This window comes from Fundulus heteroclitus, unplaced genomic scaffold (genome assembly GCF_011125445.2).
Source record: "Fundulus heteroclitus isolate FHET01 unplaced genomic scaffold, MU-UCD_Fhet_4.1 scaffold_367, whole genome shotgun sequence".
NCBI lineage: Eukaryota > Metazoa > Chordata > Actinopteri > Cyprinodontiformes > Fundulidae > Fundulus > Fundulus heteroclitus.
Window position 1 is genome coordinate 1 of NW_023396778.1, and position 16,522 is coordinate 16,522.

A 16,522-nucleotide genomic window follows, 5' to 3' on the forward strand; every position below is an offset into this window, starting at 1 on the left:
AGGGTCTTGTTAAAATACAATAAAAGAAATAAAAAAAACTAAAACTAAACAAATAAAAAGCATAGGGTCATATGTAAGCTGATAGAGGAAGCTAAACTACAACATTTGTCTAATAAAAAATAAAATTTCTTTTAGCCCAGCCGCTAATTACCAGCTTTTTATTTGATGCCCTGTTTTCAGCGCTGGTGATTTGTGTCTCAGGTTTATTGTCGTTCACAAACTAATATGAAAAAAAAAAAAACTTTAACCACCAAGACATCTATAGGCATCTATATGATGCAATAGGGCATCTGCATTTATTATCAAAAAGCACAACTATCAGTAAGTTTACATTATCAAGTGATGATGAAGTCCCCATAATCACAGTTTTGTCCTTCCATGGACTTTTTTGTTTTATAAAAACAGACAATATTAGACAATTTAGACAGGTATCTGCATCCCTTCATGCTGATGGAGGGCAACCGCAGTCCCAGTGGAGTTTAACTCACCACACAGTTGACGTCCATACCGGCCTCCAACAGGGTCTGGACCGTGCTGTGGTGCCCGTTTCGTGCGGCCAGGTGAAGCGGAGTGTGGAGGCGGGTGTGGCTCGTCATGAGGTTTGGGTGAGTGCTCACCAACATGCGCACCACCTGTGCAACAAAAAAAACAAAACACAAATATTCCTGCTAAAAAAAAAGCCAAACTTCTTCTTGGTTCTGAAAGAATTGTTTTAAAACCACATACCACACTGTGTTGTGTCACAACAATTACGTTACAATCACCTTGAGGTTACCGCCTATTGCACAATATCATCTCAGAATATCTAATTGCACATTGCTGTAAACGAAGCCTCAAATCATCATTGTTTAATAAGCACCTTGCTATTTGATTATCTGTTATTTGTGACTTTTATGAACGCTAAAAAAAATGTAACCCTTGTTCATTGCCTGTTTGTCACTTTTTGCCTTCATTGTGTGTAATGTGAACCAGAGTAGCCAAAGACAAATAAAATATTCTTGATTCTTGATTAGTATTTGACTGCAGTTCTGAATACTTCATGGTGCTATTGATTACCCATGTATCCAATTATAAAGAGACAAAGGGACTCACATGAAGCCCAGTTTTTTTCTCTCTTTCCTCTAAAGTAGCCTGGCCCAGTCTCTTTGTATTTCTTTGATGGAGCCACTGATGGAGCTATAAGGCGCACTTACTTTGATAACTTGGTTTTTGTGTCTTACAAATGTGTACCTGGCTCAAATTTACTGTATTTAGTGGTGCATTTCCTGGACAGAGCAAGAGGAAGGTTAGCGCTGCTTTGTTTGCGAGGAACGTGCTTACTTTTTAATTTAAATATAAATACATATGATAGTGATGTTAAAGACACGTTGCAAAAATCAAGTAGCAGAAATGAAACCCTTTCCAGGTTCATATAAAAACAAATAAAAAAAAAACAAAACCTGAAGTAAAAACCAGCTAGAACAGGCAAAGTCGTGTTCTAACTGGTTCTAACCAGTTCTAACTGGTCTAATACTTTGTAAGTTAGGAACTCACAAAGGATTACCATCCAGAGAAAGTGGCTAAGTGACCTGATCGTTCTCTATATAGACCACAGAGAAGCAGAGGGCTTTTGTTCTGTTGCTGTGCACTGCTGGTCAGCTGGCTAAAGAAATGGCTTATATAAGGATTTTTACAGATTTCCCTCTTTAATTGCTTTCGGCTCGTAGCTGACAACACCAACGATCATGTGGGAATTAGAGAAAGGGCTTGGGATGGTGACTAGTATAAAGATACCAAGGTTTTAAAACGCCATGGCTTAAAAAAAATGCTAAAACAGACCATCAAACCATTTCTACTGGCAGAAAGAAAGCTCATGCCACACATTTCCTCTCGCTTACCAGGCAGAGAAACTAGGTGTTTGAAAATATTAGCAGTCATAAAGAACAGCAGCACACTGACAGTGATGCTGCTTTAGCTATTGTACCAGCTCATTAGCTCGCTATTACTGCAACAGGTAATATTCTTTGCAAACAACAAGTAAATTAACTTCACCTTTTTACATGAACTGCAATAATCAGCATCATAAACTTTACTGGCCAAAATTCTCCTGGGACAGAGATGAGCAGGGTACAGAGACAGAAGCATAAGTTAAATCCTAGAAACCCCCTTTCATACAAGATGAAAAACTTTCTTTTTTTTTGCGTTATCAGCTCAAACACACTGAACTTTGATGTGGATGTGGTTCACTGTTCTTGCATTAAATGTCAGATCAAAATCATCTTCAGTGCTGAGAACTGCAGAACCTGAGGTTGTTTGATCAAATCTGAGGGATTTTTTTTTTATGGCTCTTGAAATGTTCACATTTAAATATGCATGTTTTTCTAAATGAGCCTGTGACAAAGAGAGAGTCTTAGACATAAATTAAACTTTTGCTCAGTGTAAGGTACATCTTCCTTCAGCAGCAAGCTTCCACCACGGGGAGCTCCCTTCATTATAATGCAGAAAGGGGACTACCACGATGCCTTCATAAATTATTATTGCACAAAAGTGCAAACCTGCGTGGCTTGACGGAAGCAACAGTTACCCTACAAAAGAACGAGTGATTGGGTTGAAAACCGCAGACTTTGTGGCAGTTTCAAAAACACACACATCAAACATTTCATTTGAATGTGTTTCTGTGTGTCGTTGCACAATAGTCAACTCACAATTGTAGAAATATTCACAAAATCCAGGTCAAACCTGCTCATACTATAAGGAGGGAGTGCCCATCTCATTCATATATATATATATAACTATTATCATATATATAATATATTATATATATATATAATATATATATATATATATATATAATATATATAATATACTATATAATATGATATATATTATTGATTTATAATTTTTGAGCAGATAAAGTTCCAGACTGGATTAGGAGATGGATGTAGCTTAACACGTGACAATAATGGAGAAAAATACTTTATAATACTTAACTGACCTGTAACAGAGGTCAGCATAGTGACCCTGAACAATTGTTAGAACTGGCTCCCAGTCAAAGCCCAGACAAAAATATAACGTAATCTGTGGCAAGACCTAATAAGAGAACTTCACAGATGCTCACCCAATTTAACTGAGCTAAGGCTATTTTACAAAGAAACAGGAAAATTAACAGTCTGCAGATGTGCAAATTTGGAACAAAGACGAACAAACTTGCAGCTGAACCTGCAGCGAAAGGAGGGTTCTTGCAAAAAATAACAAAAATCTGAAAACCATGAATCCTTTTCCTGTCAACACGGAGCGTCGCAATAATGCACAAAATCCAAAATAAAATACATTTTAGTGGTTGGGAATAAAACCTGAAACAAAAATGCTGCATGAATACTTTTTGAAAAGTGTTGCAGATGTATGGCTGACGGACCGGCCGCCTGTACCCCACCTCGTGCCCAGTGACAGCTGGAGACGGACGGATGTGTATATTTCTCTCTGCAGACCGGCAAAAGTCGGTCTTATTTTTATACAACAGATAAACGTCATTGTGACTGACCTGCAGGCGTCCATAAAGTGCAGCCAGGTCCAGAGGGGTCTCCTGACGGTTGTTTCTCATCATCGGGTCAGTCAGCTCCTGCAGAAGCACAGAGACCACCTCAGTGTGTCCGTACTGTGCTGCACAGTGGAGCGGTGTCTCCCTCTCATGGTTCTGCAGAAGAGAAGGAAAATGTTACAAGAGGGGCAGCGATGGTTATACGAATCATGGGAGCAATGATGGGTGAACAGGGAGACATAGAGGTAGTGGAGCGGATTTAGGGGTGAAAAAGAAAAAGGTCGGGGTACAAGAAATGGACCGTTGGAGGATTAATGGAGCCGGAGACAAGGTTAGAAAGAAAAGGTGCTGATGGTTTGAGAAGAACAGCAAAGAATAGAGATAGGCTTTTTGAAAGAGGACAAGAATAGTTCAGCTGTTGAGCAGGAACACAGAGGATGAAAATACGGTTAGATTTATCTGAGCCCCTATTGACAAAAGGGATTTCAGGCAGATTTTAGCCTCATTTAAGAGCACCTGTCTGCAGTTTCCAAGAAAGCTTTCAAACCATGTTGGATAATTTAGGTTCTCCCAAATGAAAGTATGTACGCCCCCTTAGGATAAAGCATGTTTTTCTTCAGATTTGGCTCAAATTCAACTTTTTCCCTTCAGGTTTGCTGCCATTCAACAGAGCTGATGTACTCTGAAGTCATTTATGATCTTAATTTTAAAAAATCTCAAACAATAAATAGTTCTTAACCAATTAAAACGCATTGTGCAGCTTCATTTAAAATAAGCTTTAAAAAAAATCTGTTTTAATATCTACTCCAAAAAATAGCTGCAACAAACAAGCTATAAAAGGTTTATGAATGGTAATAGTAAAAAGAGACCAAACTTAAACAAAAGCTTAATAGTAATTACCATGACAACCTATCATGATTTAATATTAATATTCACAAATAGATAATTTCCTTTTTTTATTGCCCAATTGTGGATTTTAAAGGTCATGGACAGTCTGAGGATGTCGGACCAAGTCCTCACTCTCTAAAAGGCATCTATCAACCACATTCTTGGTAGGCACCGCAGTGCTGCAGCCCTAAATAAAACTAGTCAGAAAGAGCAAAGGTAGCAGCAAAGTATTTCTAAAAGCATAAATAATAAACCATAAATTGCTTAAATACTGTTCCTGGAGGTTGTAGAAGCAGATGGATGTGAGCCACAGCTCTGCTGGGTTAAGGGTGGCCATGATAAAAAATTACAAACCTTCAGACCCAAATTTGACTGATAAACACAGTGCTTGTGTGTGTCAGTGGGCAAACCTTTTAATCTCGTTTAATTGTGTAGATGTGAACACTCAACACAAAGTTAAACACGTCATTGCTAACTCAGTGCCTCCATTATTACATTTTAAGTGTATAGCGTGTAATAGATAGATAATTCTCCTCTGGGATTGCACTGATGACTGACCTCAGGCCGGTTTATGTTTGTTTATGCTCTAAAGTTATAAAAATCCAGAAAGTAAGCGCAGAGACGGAACGAGCATCACAAATGGGATCCGGGAACCAGACGGACACGAACCGAAGCTATTGCTGGTGCTGCCACTGACCCGTTTGTCCCCGCAGCCTTAAATGGACAATAAAGCTTCGCGCTCGGATCCGCTGTGTCCCACGAGCTCCGCTTGGGATTGGAAAAATGTGATTTCCCCGACAGAAAGGAGAGTGACACAGAGATGAGCTCAGACTCAGCGTGACAGGACACAGATGAAGCAGAACAGGAGGTGAGGAGCGGGGGGGAAAAAAGAGAAAAATCCTCCCTGTGTGCTCTCAGATTGGGCTATATATTTCCATTACGCGCAGTCCGACAGCTTCTCAATATCATCTGGACCTCGGTTCATTGCTGCAGGTTGGCTGCTGAGCAGGAAAGCCCTCAAACGAGCGTGGCATAAATAAAGTTAACGCTGGCAAATCAAACCGGACTCAACTAGCTCTTTTAAAATCAAGAGACCATTTAGGAGAAGACGGATGTGTGGATGCACAGACAGAAATCTGACCAGAGCAGGTGGAGCAGAGAGACCATTTGTTCCAACATCGTCTGCAGTAATGCTGATGGACTGATTCACAGGATGAGCTCAGTCTCTGTAACTTCATCTCATAATCCTGGGAGCTCAGCATTTGCACTCTCACACAAAAGGAGACACGAGTTGTAGAATAAGAGGATGAGAGAAATGAGCATAATTGCTTAAATCCCTTTCCCTCTTGACGCATTTTTGGATTAAAATGGCAAAATGTGAGGGGAAAAAAAAGCTGAAAATCTGTGGCGATTGAGAAGCTGCAGTTAATAAGTGAAAACAACCGTGGGAAATGCAATGTAATATTTTAGATTTTACCTTAAATAAAATAGCCGGTCAGTGCTGGGAAGGTCCCATGTTATCGCAGAACAGGACCTCTAACCATTATGAGGACAGATGGTTTAAGTAAGAATAACTTTTTTATTTTTTATTAAAATATTTTATAGGTATTGTTATTACACACCACAAAACCCAACCTAGCTGTTACAAGAGAGCCTCAAAAATGCATCAATGAAATAAAATGAAATAAATCAAAGTAGAGGGGGAAATAAAATGATAGACAGAAATGTACTTCCATGTATTTTTTTTTTTTTTGCCGTTTTTGCATTTTTGTCGCTCCTAAACGTTTCAGATCAGACAAATTGTTAATCTCAGACCTAAATCCTGCAAAAAAACTGCAGCCTGGGCTGAAGAGAGCATAAATGAGGACTCTGGGCACCCGGCTCTGGAGAGATTACACAAAGACTCTGATGTCCTGCTGGCTAAAACGGCCTGGATAAAGCAGGAACAACAGAGATGCCAAAAGGCACGCGGAGCGTTGCATTAGCATATCGCAGTCCTTCGCTTAACATAAATTAATGCGAACTCCTTTTCAAGAAATCTCCTCGTCTTTGAGCCATTGATTTTAATGTTTATCACCTATTTAGGAAAAAAAAAACGTTTCAAAAACGTACTCAAAGTCTGACTTTGTTTGGATATTAATAATAAGGATTCAGACATCAGAGGGATTTGATTAATGTTGACTGCAGAAAACAAACCATTAATTGTTCTGTCTGGTGAGCAGCTTGCACTTTTAACACTGACCTTCCTGCAGAGTTAAACACAGCTCTGGGTTTAATTACTCAACTGCAAAGTAAATCCAACCACAAATTTTTCTTTTATTAGTTCCTACATAACAGCTCAATTATACCCCTCGACACACACACATAATCTGCTCTCATGTCGCAATAATCACTTAGGGTGGTAATTTGTTTGGATTCACGCGGAGATTAACCCGTTCTTGTTAGCCGAACTTTAATTAGAAAGCCCGCCGCCTTCGGAGCCAGGCTGTGGAGAGCCATATGACTGCCCCCCCTCTTTTTCTTTTAACAGATTACTCATAAGAAAACATCCAACAGCTCAGTGTGACTGTGTGCTTTGGCAGCCGGCGGCGTGGCGGAGGCCTTGCGAAGGAAGGACTTTCCCAGGGTGGGTTTCTCGCAGCAGTAGCATGTGTTCTCAGAGAGTTCACATGTTGATCGTCGGGAAACATATGGTTTCATTTTTGCTGTGTGGTAGCAACATGTGTGCAGGATGGAGCATTGAGTTACCAAGAATGTAAGGTGAATGCATACAAAACAAAAAAAACATTTGGAGAAAAACTAAGCATGGCGCAGTTTAAGACTTCATAAAACGTCACAGAGAGTTGAAACAAAGCTTTACGAATGTGTCCAGAAATGTCAATCACGTCCTGTATGAAACATGGGGTCAAAGGCAGCAAGTTGCAGTTTGCAAACACACTCAGGGACAACATTAAAAAGTCCTAAATAAAATATTTTAAAACCCAATTAAACCTTTTCAACTTGTTCAGAAACTACAAACATGAATAAGTTCATCTGATCTTGGACCAGCCAGAGGTTTGTTCACTGACAGGAGATTCTTTTAACTTTAACTTCAGAACATTCACATAAACATAAACACAACTGTAAACGAAAAGGCAGAGCAGGAAAAGAAGGGATTTGCAGGAAACTCAACTGATTTTCAGCTTGATTCGGATCGATTTGAATGGTGCTAAGCTGGTGGGAAACTCACAAATCACAACACTTATCGGTGCAGATGCTGCTTCAGAGTGAAGACGACACAAAGTTAGCCGTTCTCAGAATCAGTGTGGCGTCTAAAAATTAAGTCAGACAAGGCACAGAAATATAAGACGCTTTTTTTTTTTTTTTCATTTTTACATGTCAAGTATGTCTGCAGTTTTTTCTGGCTGCGAGAGAGAGGAGAGAGCAAGCCGCTCAGCAGATAACAGGAAGGTTAGACAGAGGACAGCAGAGTTACCACCTTTTCTCTTTTTAAGCGTTCATTCTTTGCTGATACGGAAACATTGGCAACCTTTTGGAAATCTCAGAATAGGGTAAGAATCTATATTCTCTAAGGAATAGACACACCCACTGTCGCTTTAGCTATACTATTCTCACTATGCACACTAATTGTCAATGTAAGTTGCTAAACAGTTTAAATGTTACCTACTTACTCATTATAAAACAGCAAAACACAGTTTTACTGCAACTCAGACTCGTGTCCTCTGTTCCAAGTATAAATATTTAATATCCAATCACAGGGTGATGGCAAGAAAAAAAAGTTTTATGGTTGTATTCCTTCCTATTTTCTACTTACTAAATAGGAATTTGGGAAAAAAAATATAGCATTTTTTTTAAATAAATAATTCCTGTATTTTCAACAAGGTTATAATATGAAAGGGATGAAAAGTTTTTCAGCTATTCCAGTTTACTTATCAGGTTTTAAGACACATCCTTCAGACAAGAGACATGAGGTCACATCAAGATGAATTAAAAAAAATCTGATGTGGGGGAAAAAATATAAATATTGAAGTCCCGGCTTGAGCTGTTTTACGCTTAAAAAAAGAAAAATCACAGCAAGTAACTTGTCAGCCTTCAAAACATCCACTTGGCCTCCACAAGCAGAGTGCAAGCCTTCAGTAAACAAGCGATCCGTCGCTATCAATCACTGTCTCTCATGCATATACACTCAGCGTATAGCTAATCCCATTTTCTAGTCAGGCAGCCAGACGCCACCTCTTGCACTCACATGCTCCTGCGATAAACAAAAGCAAGCTGTCAATGGAAACTCCTGGGACCAATTAGGCAATAAGCAGTGAGTTGGAACTGGTCTACCACTAACGCATGACACCCACCAACTTCCAATAACCATGTATTGATTACAGAGTGGAATTAACCTACTTACACAATGCGTTTCCACCATTTTTCATCTACTTCCCCTCCCTTGCATGTAATTCTCCACATTCGTCACATTTGTCTCTCCACAAAGACAAATAAAGTCAAATGTACGACGTGCAAACAAACCTTAAAGGAAAGAAAAAAAAACTATTTTTACTCTCAATATCTGACAACTAAAGTCTAGATGGGTAGGTCATTGCAAACAGGGTAATGCTCTGCCAGTGACTTGCAAACTTTTCATTCTCAATGACGGCTGTGACTGAAAACAAGTATGAACCCAGGCCTGCTCAGGACTGCACACATGACAGGCAGAGAGGAAATGCAGGGCGACGTAAACAAACAAACAGCCCATCAATCATCCTCACTGATTCACACCTACAGACAACATCCTCACAGCAGTACCTGCAACAGCAAGGTCCCTATACATGCATGCACAAACAAAAATACAGGTATTCCAGTTTTAAGAGAAAAAAAAAAAATCACAATTTTAAGACAATTAAACTTCAGGATAGTGATGTACGCAAAGGAAACCTGTGGCTCCAGAGTCAGATGTGGCTCTTTAGAACCTCCGCTATTGCTCTTAATAACTTTCGCCAAAAACGCTAAATAATTGACCAGAGTTTTAGAGTCATTACAAAATGCTAGCTTCAGTAGTGTTTGCTTGTCGTTTTCATGCAATATATGTATAAGATGTCTGCAAAGAATGACACTAATAGTTTAAGGAATATTTATTTTATACAGCTATTTTTTGTCAATAAGATGCAAATGGAGTTTTTTTTTTTTACATATAAAATGTTATTGTCCCATTGCAGAAAATGAAAACAATGTTTTTCTTCAACATAAAAGTCTAGATAAACTTCCAATAATAGGAATTACAAAACAAGCTTTTTTATTTGTGTTTTTTAATGTTGCTTTATGCCTCTAAACCAATTTTGTTTAGCTAGACCAAAAGGATAAAGAGCTCTTAATAGCTTTGTACTTTCCTCTCATGCCTTTTTTTTAATTTATAGTGTAATAAACGTTTTTTCCTGTGTGTCTTGTTTTCTTTAGAGATGCAACGATCCAGTTTTTTTCCGATCCAATCCGATACGGATACCTTAAATGAGCGTATTGGCCGATATCGATACAATCTGATACTACTGTTGAATGAATGAACTGCATACCTTGCCATGTGAGTGAAGGCATCAGGCTTCACATAAACATTGATAAAAAAAAAAAGGTCCGCGTGCTCGTTAGCATGGTGCTTTTGGAGGTGCTCATTTATGTTTGTGGTGTTGGATTCACCAAATTTACCACCGCCCCTCACAACTTTCACGTTGCAGATGTTGCATGTCGCAGTCGGGCTTGCTGGCGTTTCAAGTTTTCAATGTTTCGAAATAGCAGACTTGGCTCGTTTCGGCGCTTGCTGCATGCTGCTGTGTTTGCTCATCGCAAGCTGCTGTGTGCGCGCTCCGTGATGATGTAACCGGCGTTGCAAACATAAAACTGAAGTGGCTAGATCATTGTAACGGTTTTGCTTTGTATGATATTAACAGAATAAAAAGAAACAATGAAAAATGGCTTGGAATGTTGAATCGGCACCATATTTATATCCGATCCAGCTAATTAGTCAATATCGGAGCTGATGTCTGAGCCGGGTATCAGATGGGAACATCTGTAGTTTTATACACTGAAGGTACTCTCGGTCCAGTGGTTCGAATCTTTGCTGCGTCTCTTTCCTAAATGCAATCATTGAATGAACTACTGCTTCCAGTGACTCGTAGAAGGTGCTCCTTACTCAGCGCTTCTGTGTCCGTCTCCTTCCTGGACATAATCACTGACATAGCCACTCCCACCACCAACTTTGTGTACTCTGCTGTTTGTGTCTTTCCTGGAGGGGGCCTCTGATGCCGTCCTATGTGCCTTTGGCTTTCTCTCCAATATGCAGAAATCTGCAAAACTTTAAAACAGCCTTTTTTCCACTATGGGGTCTTGTGCTTAGAGTCTTGACAAAGAGTTATGCAAAGAAAGAACAAAGGAAGGAAAGAAAATTGAAGGCCATGAAATTTAGACAATGGAAAAGGGATTGGAGTTTAGGAATACGACTTTTCTATCCCAGACCTGAAAAATACTAAAATCAAAATCCAGACATTGTGGTTGAATCCATCAAGAGAAATTATTCACTCACGAAACAAAAAAAATAATACACTTTGACAAGAAGGTTTTGCACCGTGTACCACAAACAAGCAGAAATAAAGACAGCGAAAGCCGCAGAGGTCATAGTGGCCGTTTGTTTTGCCTCAGCAGCTTTTACTTGGTGTGGGTCGCATACACAACCACTCTCTCTGCTCTTTGAATCATTGAGTTGGTTAAAAAAAACAACCTAAATTACCCGTGTTCACTTGCTGACAACCCTCTTCATTTCAGGGGCAAGGTGCATCGTTTCTCATTGCAAACAATTACAGCAACAGCTCTCAGAGGAAAACGATTTGGCTAATGGTGACAGAGGAAACCGGGGTCATTAGTTAGGGTAAATAACCCCCCCAATAACCTACAGGGTTCATTACTGCTTTACACTGTCGTCACACACACACACACACACATCCATTTAATGTTTTCCACAACGGTTCTGATTCAGTGCAACTTCTTGCACCAGTGATCCGTGCCGCCGTCAATATGCTGCAAGCGAAGACTGACAGGAAGAGCGCCGGGGAGGAGAAGAAGGTCGTTTTTACGGATAAGGAACGACAGCAGCGGTAGGCTGAGCGCTCCCAGCCGCCTGTCAGAGCGGGATCGCTGGAAGCTGGAAGTGATCAGCTCGCACGGACAGAGGCCACGATAACAGAACCTGCAGCGGCATCGGTTTGCACGCGCCACGAAATACAGCAGAGGAGCTTTATCCGACAGGATAAGACAGTCCCTGTTCCCCCCGAAGCAAGGGCAGAGATAGAACGCAAACGGTGTGGACCGCAGCAGGATAAGGCAGAGAGCAAATGTGCAGCTACTGCAAAAACCAGGACTTACAGAGTCACCGGTGACCTCATGTTTAAAGTGCATGACAAAAAAAATGCAAGAACCAGTGCAGAAACCTAGCAGGCCTTTAGAGTTAAAACCACTGAGACACAAAAAATCTGAACCCCAAACTGAGAAGAGATTCTTATTTGGCCTCCTCAGGAGGGTTGACTTCTGAAAATGTTGACTCAGACCGCCTCCAAAGTCAGCTGTTCCCTTTCTTTATCCAAATAGCACTAACTGGACTTTTAGCTACTGAATTCAGGTTTTTTTTGGGGGGATTACCTGCTGGTTGACACGGCAGTGTGAAGGACGGTGGTGAATGAGGATGCGGACAATGTCCACGTCGCCGCGCCATGCAGCAAGGTGCAGCGGGAAGCAGCCCTTGCTGTCGGCTAGGTTTGCCGACGCCTCGTACTGGAGTAGCTTCAGCACCACGTCCCTGAAGGAACAGACATGATTAACAGATGGCAGAACACAAAGTATTTACATGTGTACGATTTAAAGCATCCTTTTGTAATTTGACTCCCTAATCCCAAAACAAATTTTTTTCTACATGCTTTCAATGATGATAAAATACCTAAAAAAAAAAGCAACAGATTTATAACAATGTTTGTGTTTTTAATGTAGCCTAGATTAGCAACTCTTCTTCCCTAGCTGTTAGTACAAGCTGTCAGTCAAGCTGTATTTCATGGCCAAATTAAAGAAAAACCTTCTTAGTGTTTAAATCTTAGTGTTTAAATCTTAGTGTTTAAAGTCAAATTTAACTCCTTGTTGCATTTCTTCTTTTTAGAAACAGCAACTTAAGAGTTTTAGCAGCATGATATGCTAAAATATTTACGCCCCTTTACCACATTTGGATGCTTTATGACCTTACATAATGTGTTTAATACTTTAGTATGTACAAAGCAATGTTTTGTTGTGTGAGGATCGATTTATCACACAAAATTTTAGCTCCATTCTTTCTACAGACCCTCGGTAGTTTTAGCGTGTTTAAAATGTCACATCCCAAAAGACCCATTTTAAAAGAATAATCTGGTCTTTAAGTATATTTAGTTTGACCAGATCATCCTAGACATATACATCCTATACATGAAGCAATCAAGAAAGTGGCTCAATTTTCTAATAATACTGCTTTTTGCAACAACTACAACAACAAAAAACAGAAATTTTATTTGGTAACTTTTTGAGCTCCTAAGTGGCACTTTCTGCGATTGAGTTTCATATTAATGGGGATCTGGCTGCATTCTTCCCCGATCATCCAAAGAGGATGTGGAGAAATTCTGCGGAGCCTCATTTGCATTGAAAATGTCAGGAGGGAGACAAAAGGGCAAGGCCTCTCCCAGGAGATGCTGAGCGCTTTAATGAACTGCTTGGTTCATTTCTATGTTATTATATTCCCAGATTATTCACTCTGATCGTAGTGACAGGTAAAGAGCAGAATTGCATGTGGAGAAGGTCAGGGTTTTGATGTTTGCATTTAAGCCGCGAGATCCACTAAAAGCCACTTCAATTATCTAAAACAGTTGTAATGACAAATAGAAAAGCTCATTGTATTTTCAAGTCTTAAATCCACTTTATTCTTACAGGAAATTATTTTTTTACACTAGCCAAATGTAAAAAAACAAAAAAAAAAACATCTGCAGCTTTTTGCTGGCAGCCTAGCTTTCATTATGTCTGCAGTTTTACTTCTATCCTTCCCCAGCTGATGTAAAGGAGCGGACAGCCTCACAGCTAATCCAAACTGTGTTTTCTGAGCAATCCCAACTAGATTGTGCACACAGGCCAATTTACCAGGAATGATGTTGACTTAAAGGAGCAGGGGAATTTGCTACTCTTTAAACCAGATATATATATGTACCGTGTATTAAAAAAACAGGGCCTTTGTTTGGGCAGTAGTATAAAGCTTGGTACTCATCATTACTCTAGACCTTTTGAATTGAGAAAGCTTCCTGGAGAGGAAGCGAAACAAGTCCAGTTGCTTTGTTTTTTACTTTTTTTGGAATGACCATGACCTGGATGACTGAGAATCTTCACCAGCTTAAAAAAAACACACCAATTTCTCACTGTTTAAGGTTAGATCAGGAGTAATTAAACATCTCAAACACACTGGTCCCTAATGCGATACCACAGGAAAATCAGGAGAAATCTGAGGACCTCTACAGATCTGGTTCAATCTTGGTTATCCCAGATGCCTGAAGGGCCGATGTCCATCTGTTCAAACAATAGAGACGTATAAACAACATAGGGACATCCAGGCTGTGTGGTTCAGGAAGGGGATGGGCTGTGTGTCCCAGAGATGAGAGCCTCTCGGTGTGAAACGTGTGGATCTCCTGCAGAGCAAAAGCCAAAGACGACGAGGAGATGCTTGATGAAGCTGGGAAGAGAGTGCCATCGCCCACTGTGCAACAAGTCCTGGTCCGACATGGGCAGAAAGGCCATTTGGAGAGGAAGAAGCCATTACTCCATAATAACAAGAAAAGCCAGACTCCAGTTTGCAAATGAGCACAGGAACAATGACCTGAGTGTTTGGCCATAATGACTGTTACTGTTTGGAGGGAAAAGGAGTACAACTTTAATATACAGAGGTGGCAGCATCATGTTGTGGGGGTGCTTTTGCTCTAGGAGGGACTGGTGCACTTCACCAAGTATATGGCGTAATGTACGAAGAACATCATGTTGAAACAATAAAGCAAAAATCTCAAAACACGAGGCAGAAGGTTAAAGCTTGCGCACAAATAGGTCGTCCAAATGGTCAATAACCCTAATTACACAGGCAAATTTATTTATAACATGGCTTAAGGACAGTAAGGTCAGTGTTTTAAGGTGGGAATCACAAACCCCAGAGTCTCAGTCGTATTTGTGGAAACACAGCCCACAAACCCGACCCCGTTTCCCCAGGTCTCTCAGCAGGAATGAGCTGAAATCCCAACAAACTACTTTGGGAAGCTTGTAGAAGAATGCCAAAAACGTTTCACCAATTCTATATGGCTTAAAAACAAAACTACTGAGGAAATGTAAGTAAACTTCTGAATTTGCAAAAAGCCCCAATAATTCTCTAATTAATCTAGAATTTAGCAAATAGTAATAATTTAGCTAATTCCAACTAACCTAAAATTGTAAATGTTACGTCGGGCTTAAAGTCGAACAATAGGAACAAAAAACAAAAAAACACAGTCAGTAACTTTTATACATATATCGTTCCTTGGTTTCAAGTACACAGGTACAACTAAAATAATTTAATATTGTGAATCTCATTAAGATTCATAACAGAGTGAAATATTTCAACCCTTTAGTTTTTGTGATTTCAAATGTTAAGTCTCACATATAACGAAAACCAGAATTCAGCACCCCAGATGATTCTCCAATATACAGAAGATTTGAATAGTGTGCAAAAGCTAAATATTGGAAACTCATGGTGTCAGTCTGGGTCAGTAGGCGACACGATCCGTGAGAAAACGGCGTACTTGACTGAAGTTCAACAGACCGTCACTGACCCCGCCATAAGGAGAGCAGGCCACAGCTAAACAAGCTGGCTCTTCCCAAAGTGCTGTCTCCAAGCACGTTCACAGAAGGTTGAGTGGAAGGAAAAAGTGTGGTGGGAACAGGGGCACCAGCAACAGGGATAATCCAACATGTGGACTACAAGCCACTCCTGAACCAGCGACAATGTCAGAAGCATCTAACATGGGCTTGGAGGAAAAAGAATTGGACTGTTTCTCAGTGATCTAAAGTTTCCTTCAGGATGAAAATGGTGAAAGTGAAATCAAGGTCCCAAAGTCTGGAGGGAGAGTGGAGAAGCACAGGATCCACGTTGCTTCAAGTCCAGAGCAAACTGGTGTGACCAGAACCCCGCAGAGAATCTATGAAGCTTTGTCAGGAGGAAGATGAGAAACACCAGAACCAACAATGCAGACGACCCCAATGCTGCTTTCAAAGCAACCTGGACACCTCAGCAGAACTCAGCAGAACCACCGGCGGATCTCCTCCATTCATTCTAGTTTTTGGATACACTGAATGTTGAGTTTTTATTATTGGTAAATCATAATCATCAAAATTACAAGAAGTTTCACTTTCTGAAATGGGTGAATCAAAAACATTGAGCCTTTGCTTGTCATCCAAACTTTCTTTTATTAAACTGTTTATTAGTTTTATTAGTTGACGTTCTGCTTCTGCACCCGTCTGACTAACACCCAACATAAAGCAGATAAAGAAGCAGAATGCAGGCCTCATCAATTTATCTTTCCTTACGCTGTCCCTGTCTGACAGGAAAAAAAAAAAATCTAAAATCTTGTCTCTTCAGACGATCGAAGAAGAGAAAATGTCTTTCTTACCTGTGTCCGTTGAGCGAAGCGTGATGTAAAGGTGTGTATCCTGAGCTGTCTGTGCAGTTCACGTTTACGCCCTTCCACATGCTGCAGGGGACACAAATGCATCGCAGTTAATAACAAACCAGAGTGACATTTGGATTGCAGACAAACTACAGGTGGACAGTTTCAGGTCTTGGCTCAAAACAAGAACCAGGAAGGAATGAAGAAAGGAAGAGGGAAGGACAAGGATAGAAAGGAGACAAGGGCCGTTTCTCAATTCACGAGAACGCGAGTCCGTACTCGCGTTCTCGTCAAGTCTGTTCTCGGTAAGAACACAGGAAGATCGGACTTGACGAGAACGCGAGCACGCAGCACGCACTGTGTATTGGAACAGAAGCGTACTCGTGACGTTGTGAGACGC

General features: G+C 40.3%; 1 protein-coding gene across 1 annotated transcript in view; it reads right to left on the reverse strand.

Annotated features, from left to right (window-relative positions):
* Nucleotides 1-488: 488 nt before the first annotated feature.
* The window catches only part of LOC118559936 (ankyrin repeat and sterile alpha motif domain-containing protein 1B-like), a gene marked incomplete at its 3' end in the record, with an annotated part of 106,054 nt that continues 90,020 nt past the window's right edge, over nucleotides 489-16,522 (reverse strand). Inside the window, exons 2-5 of the mRNA XM_036130611.1 lie at nucleotides 16,126-16,206; nucleotides 12,077-12,233; nucleotides 3,521-3,673; nucleotides 489-632 (exon numbers count right to left, since the gene is read on the reverse strand). Coding sequence (XP_035986504.1) covers nucleotides 489-632; nucleotides 3,521-3,673; nucleotides 12,077-12,233; nucleotides 16,126-16,206 — 535 coding nt within the window. The remainder of the gene's footprint in view (nucleotides 633-3,520; nucleotides 3,674-12,076; nucleotides 12,234-16,125; nucleotides 16,207-16,522) is intronic.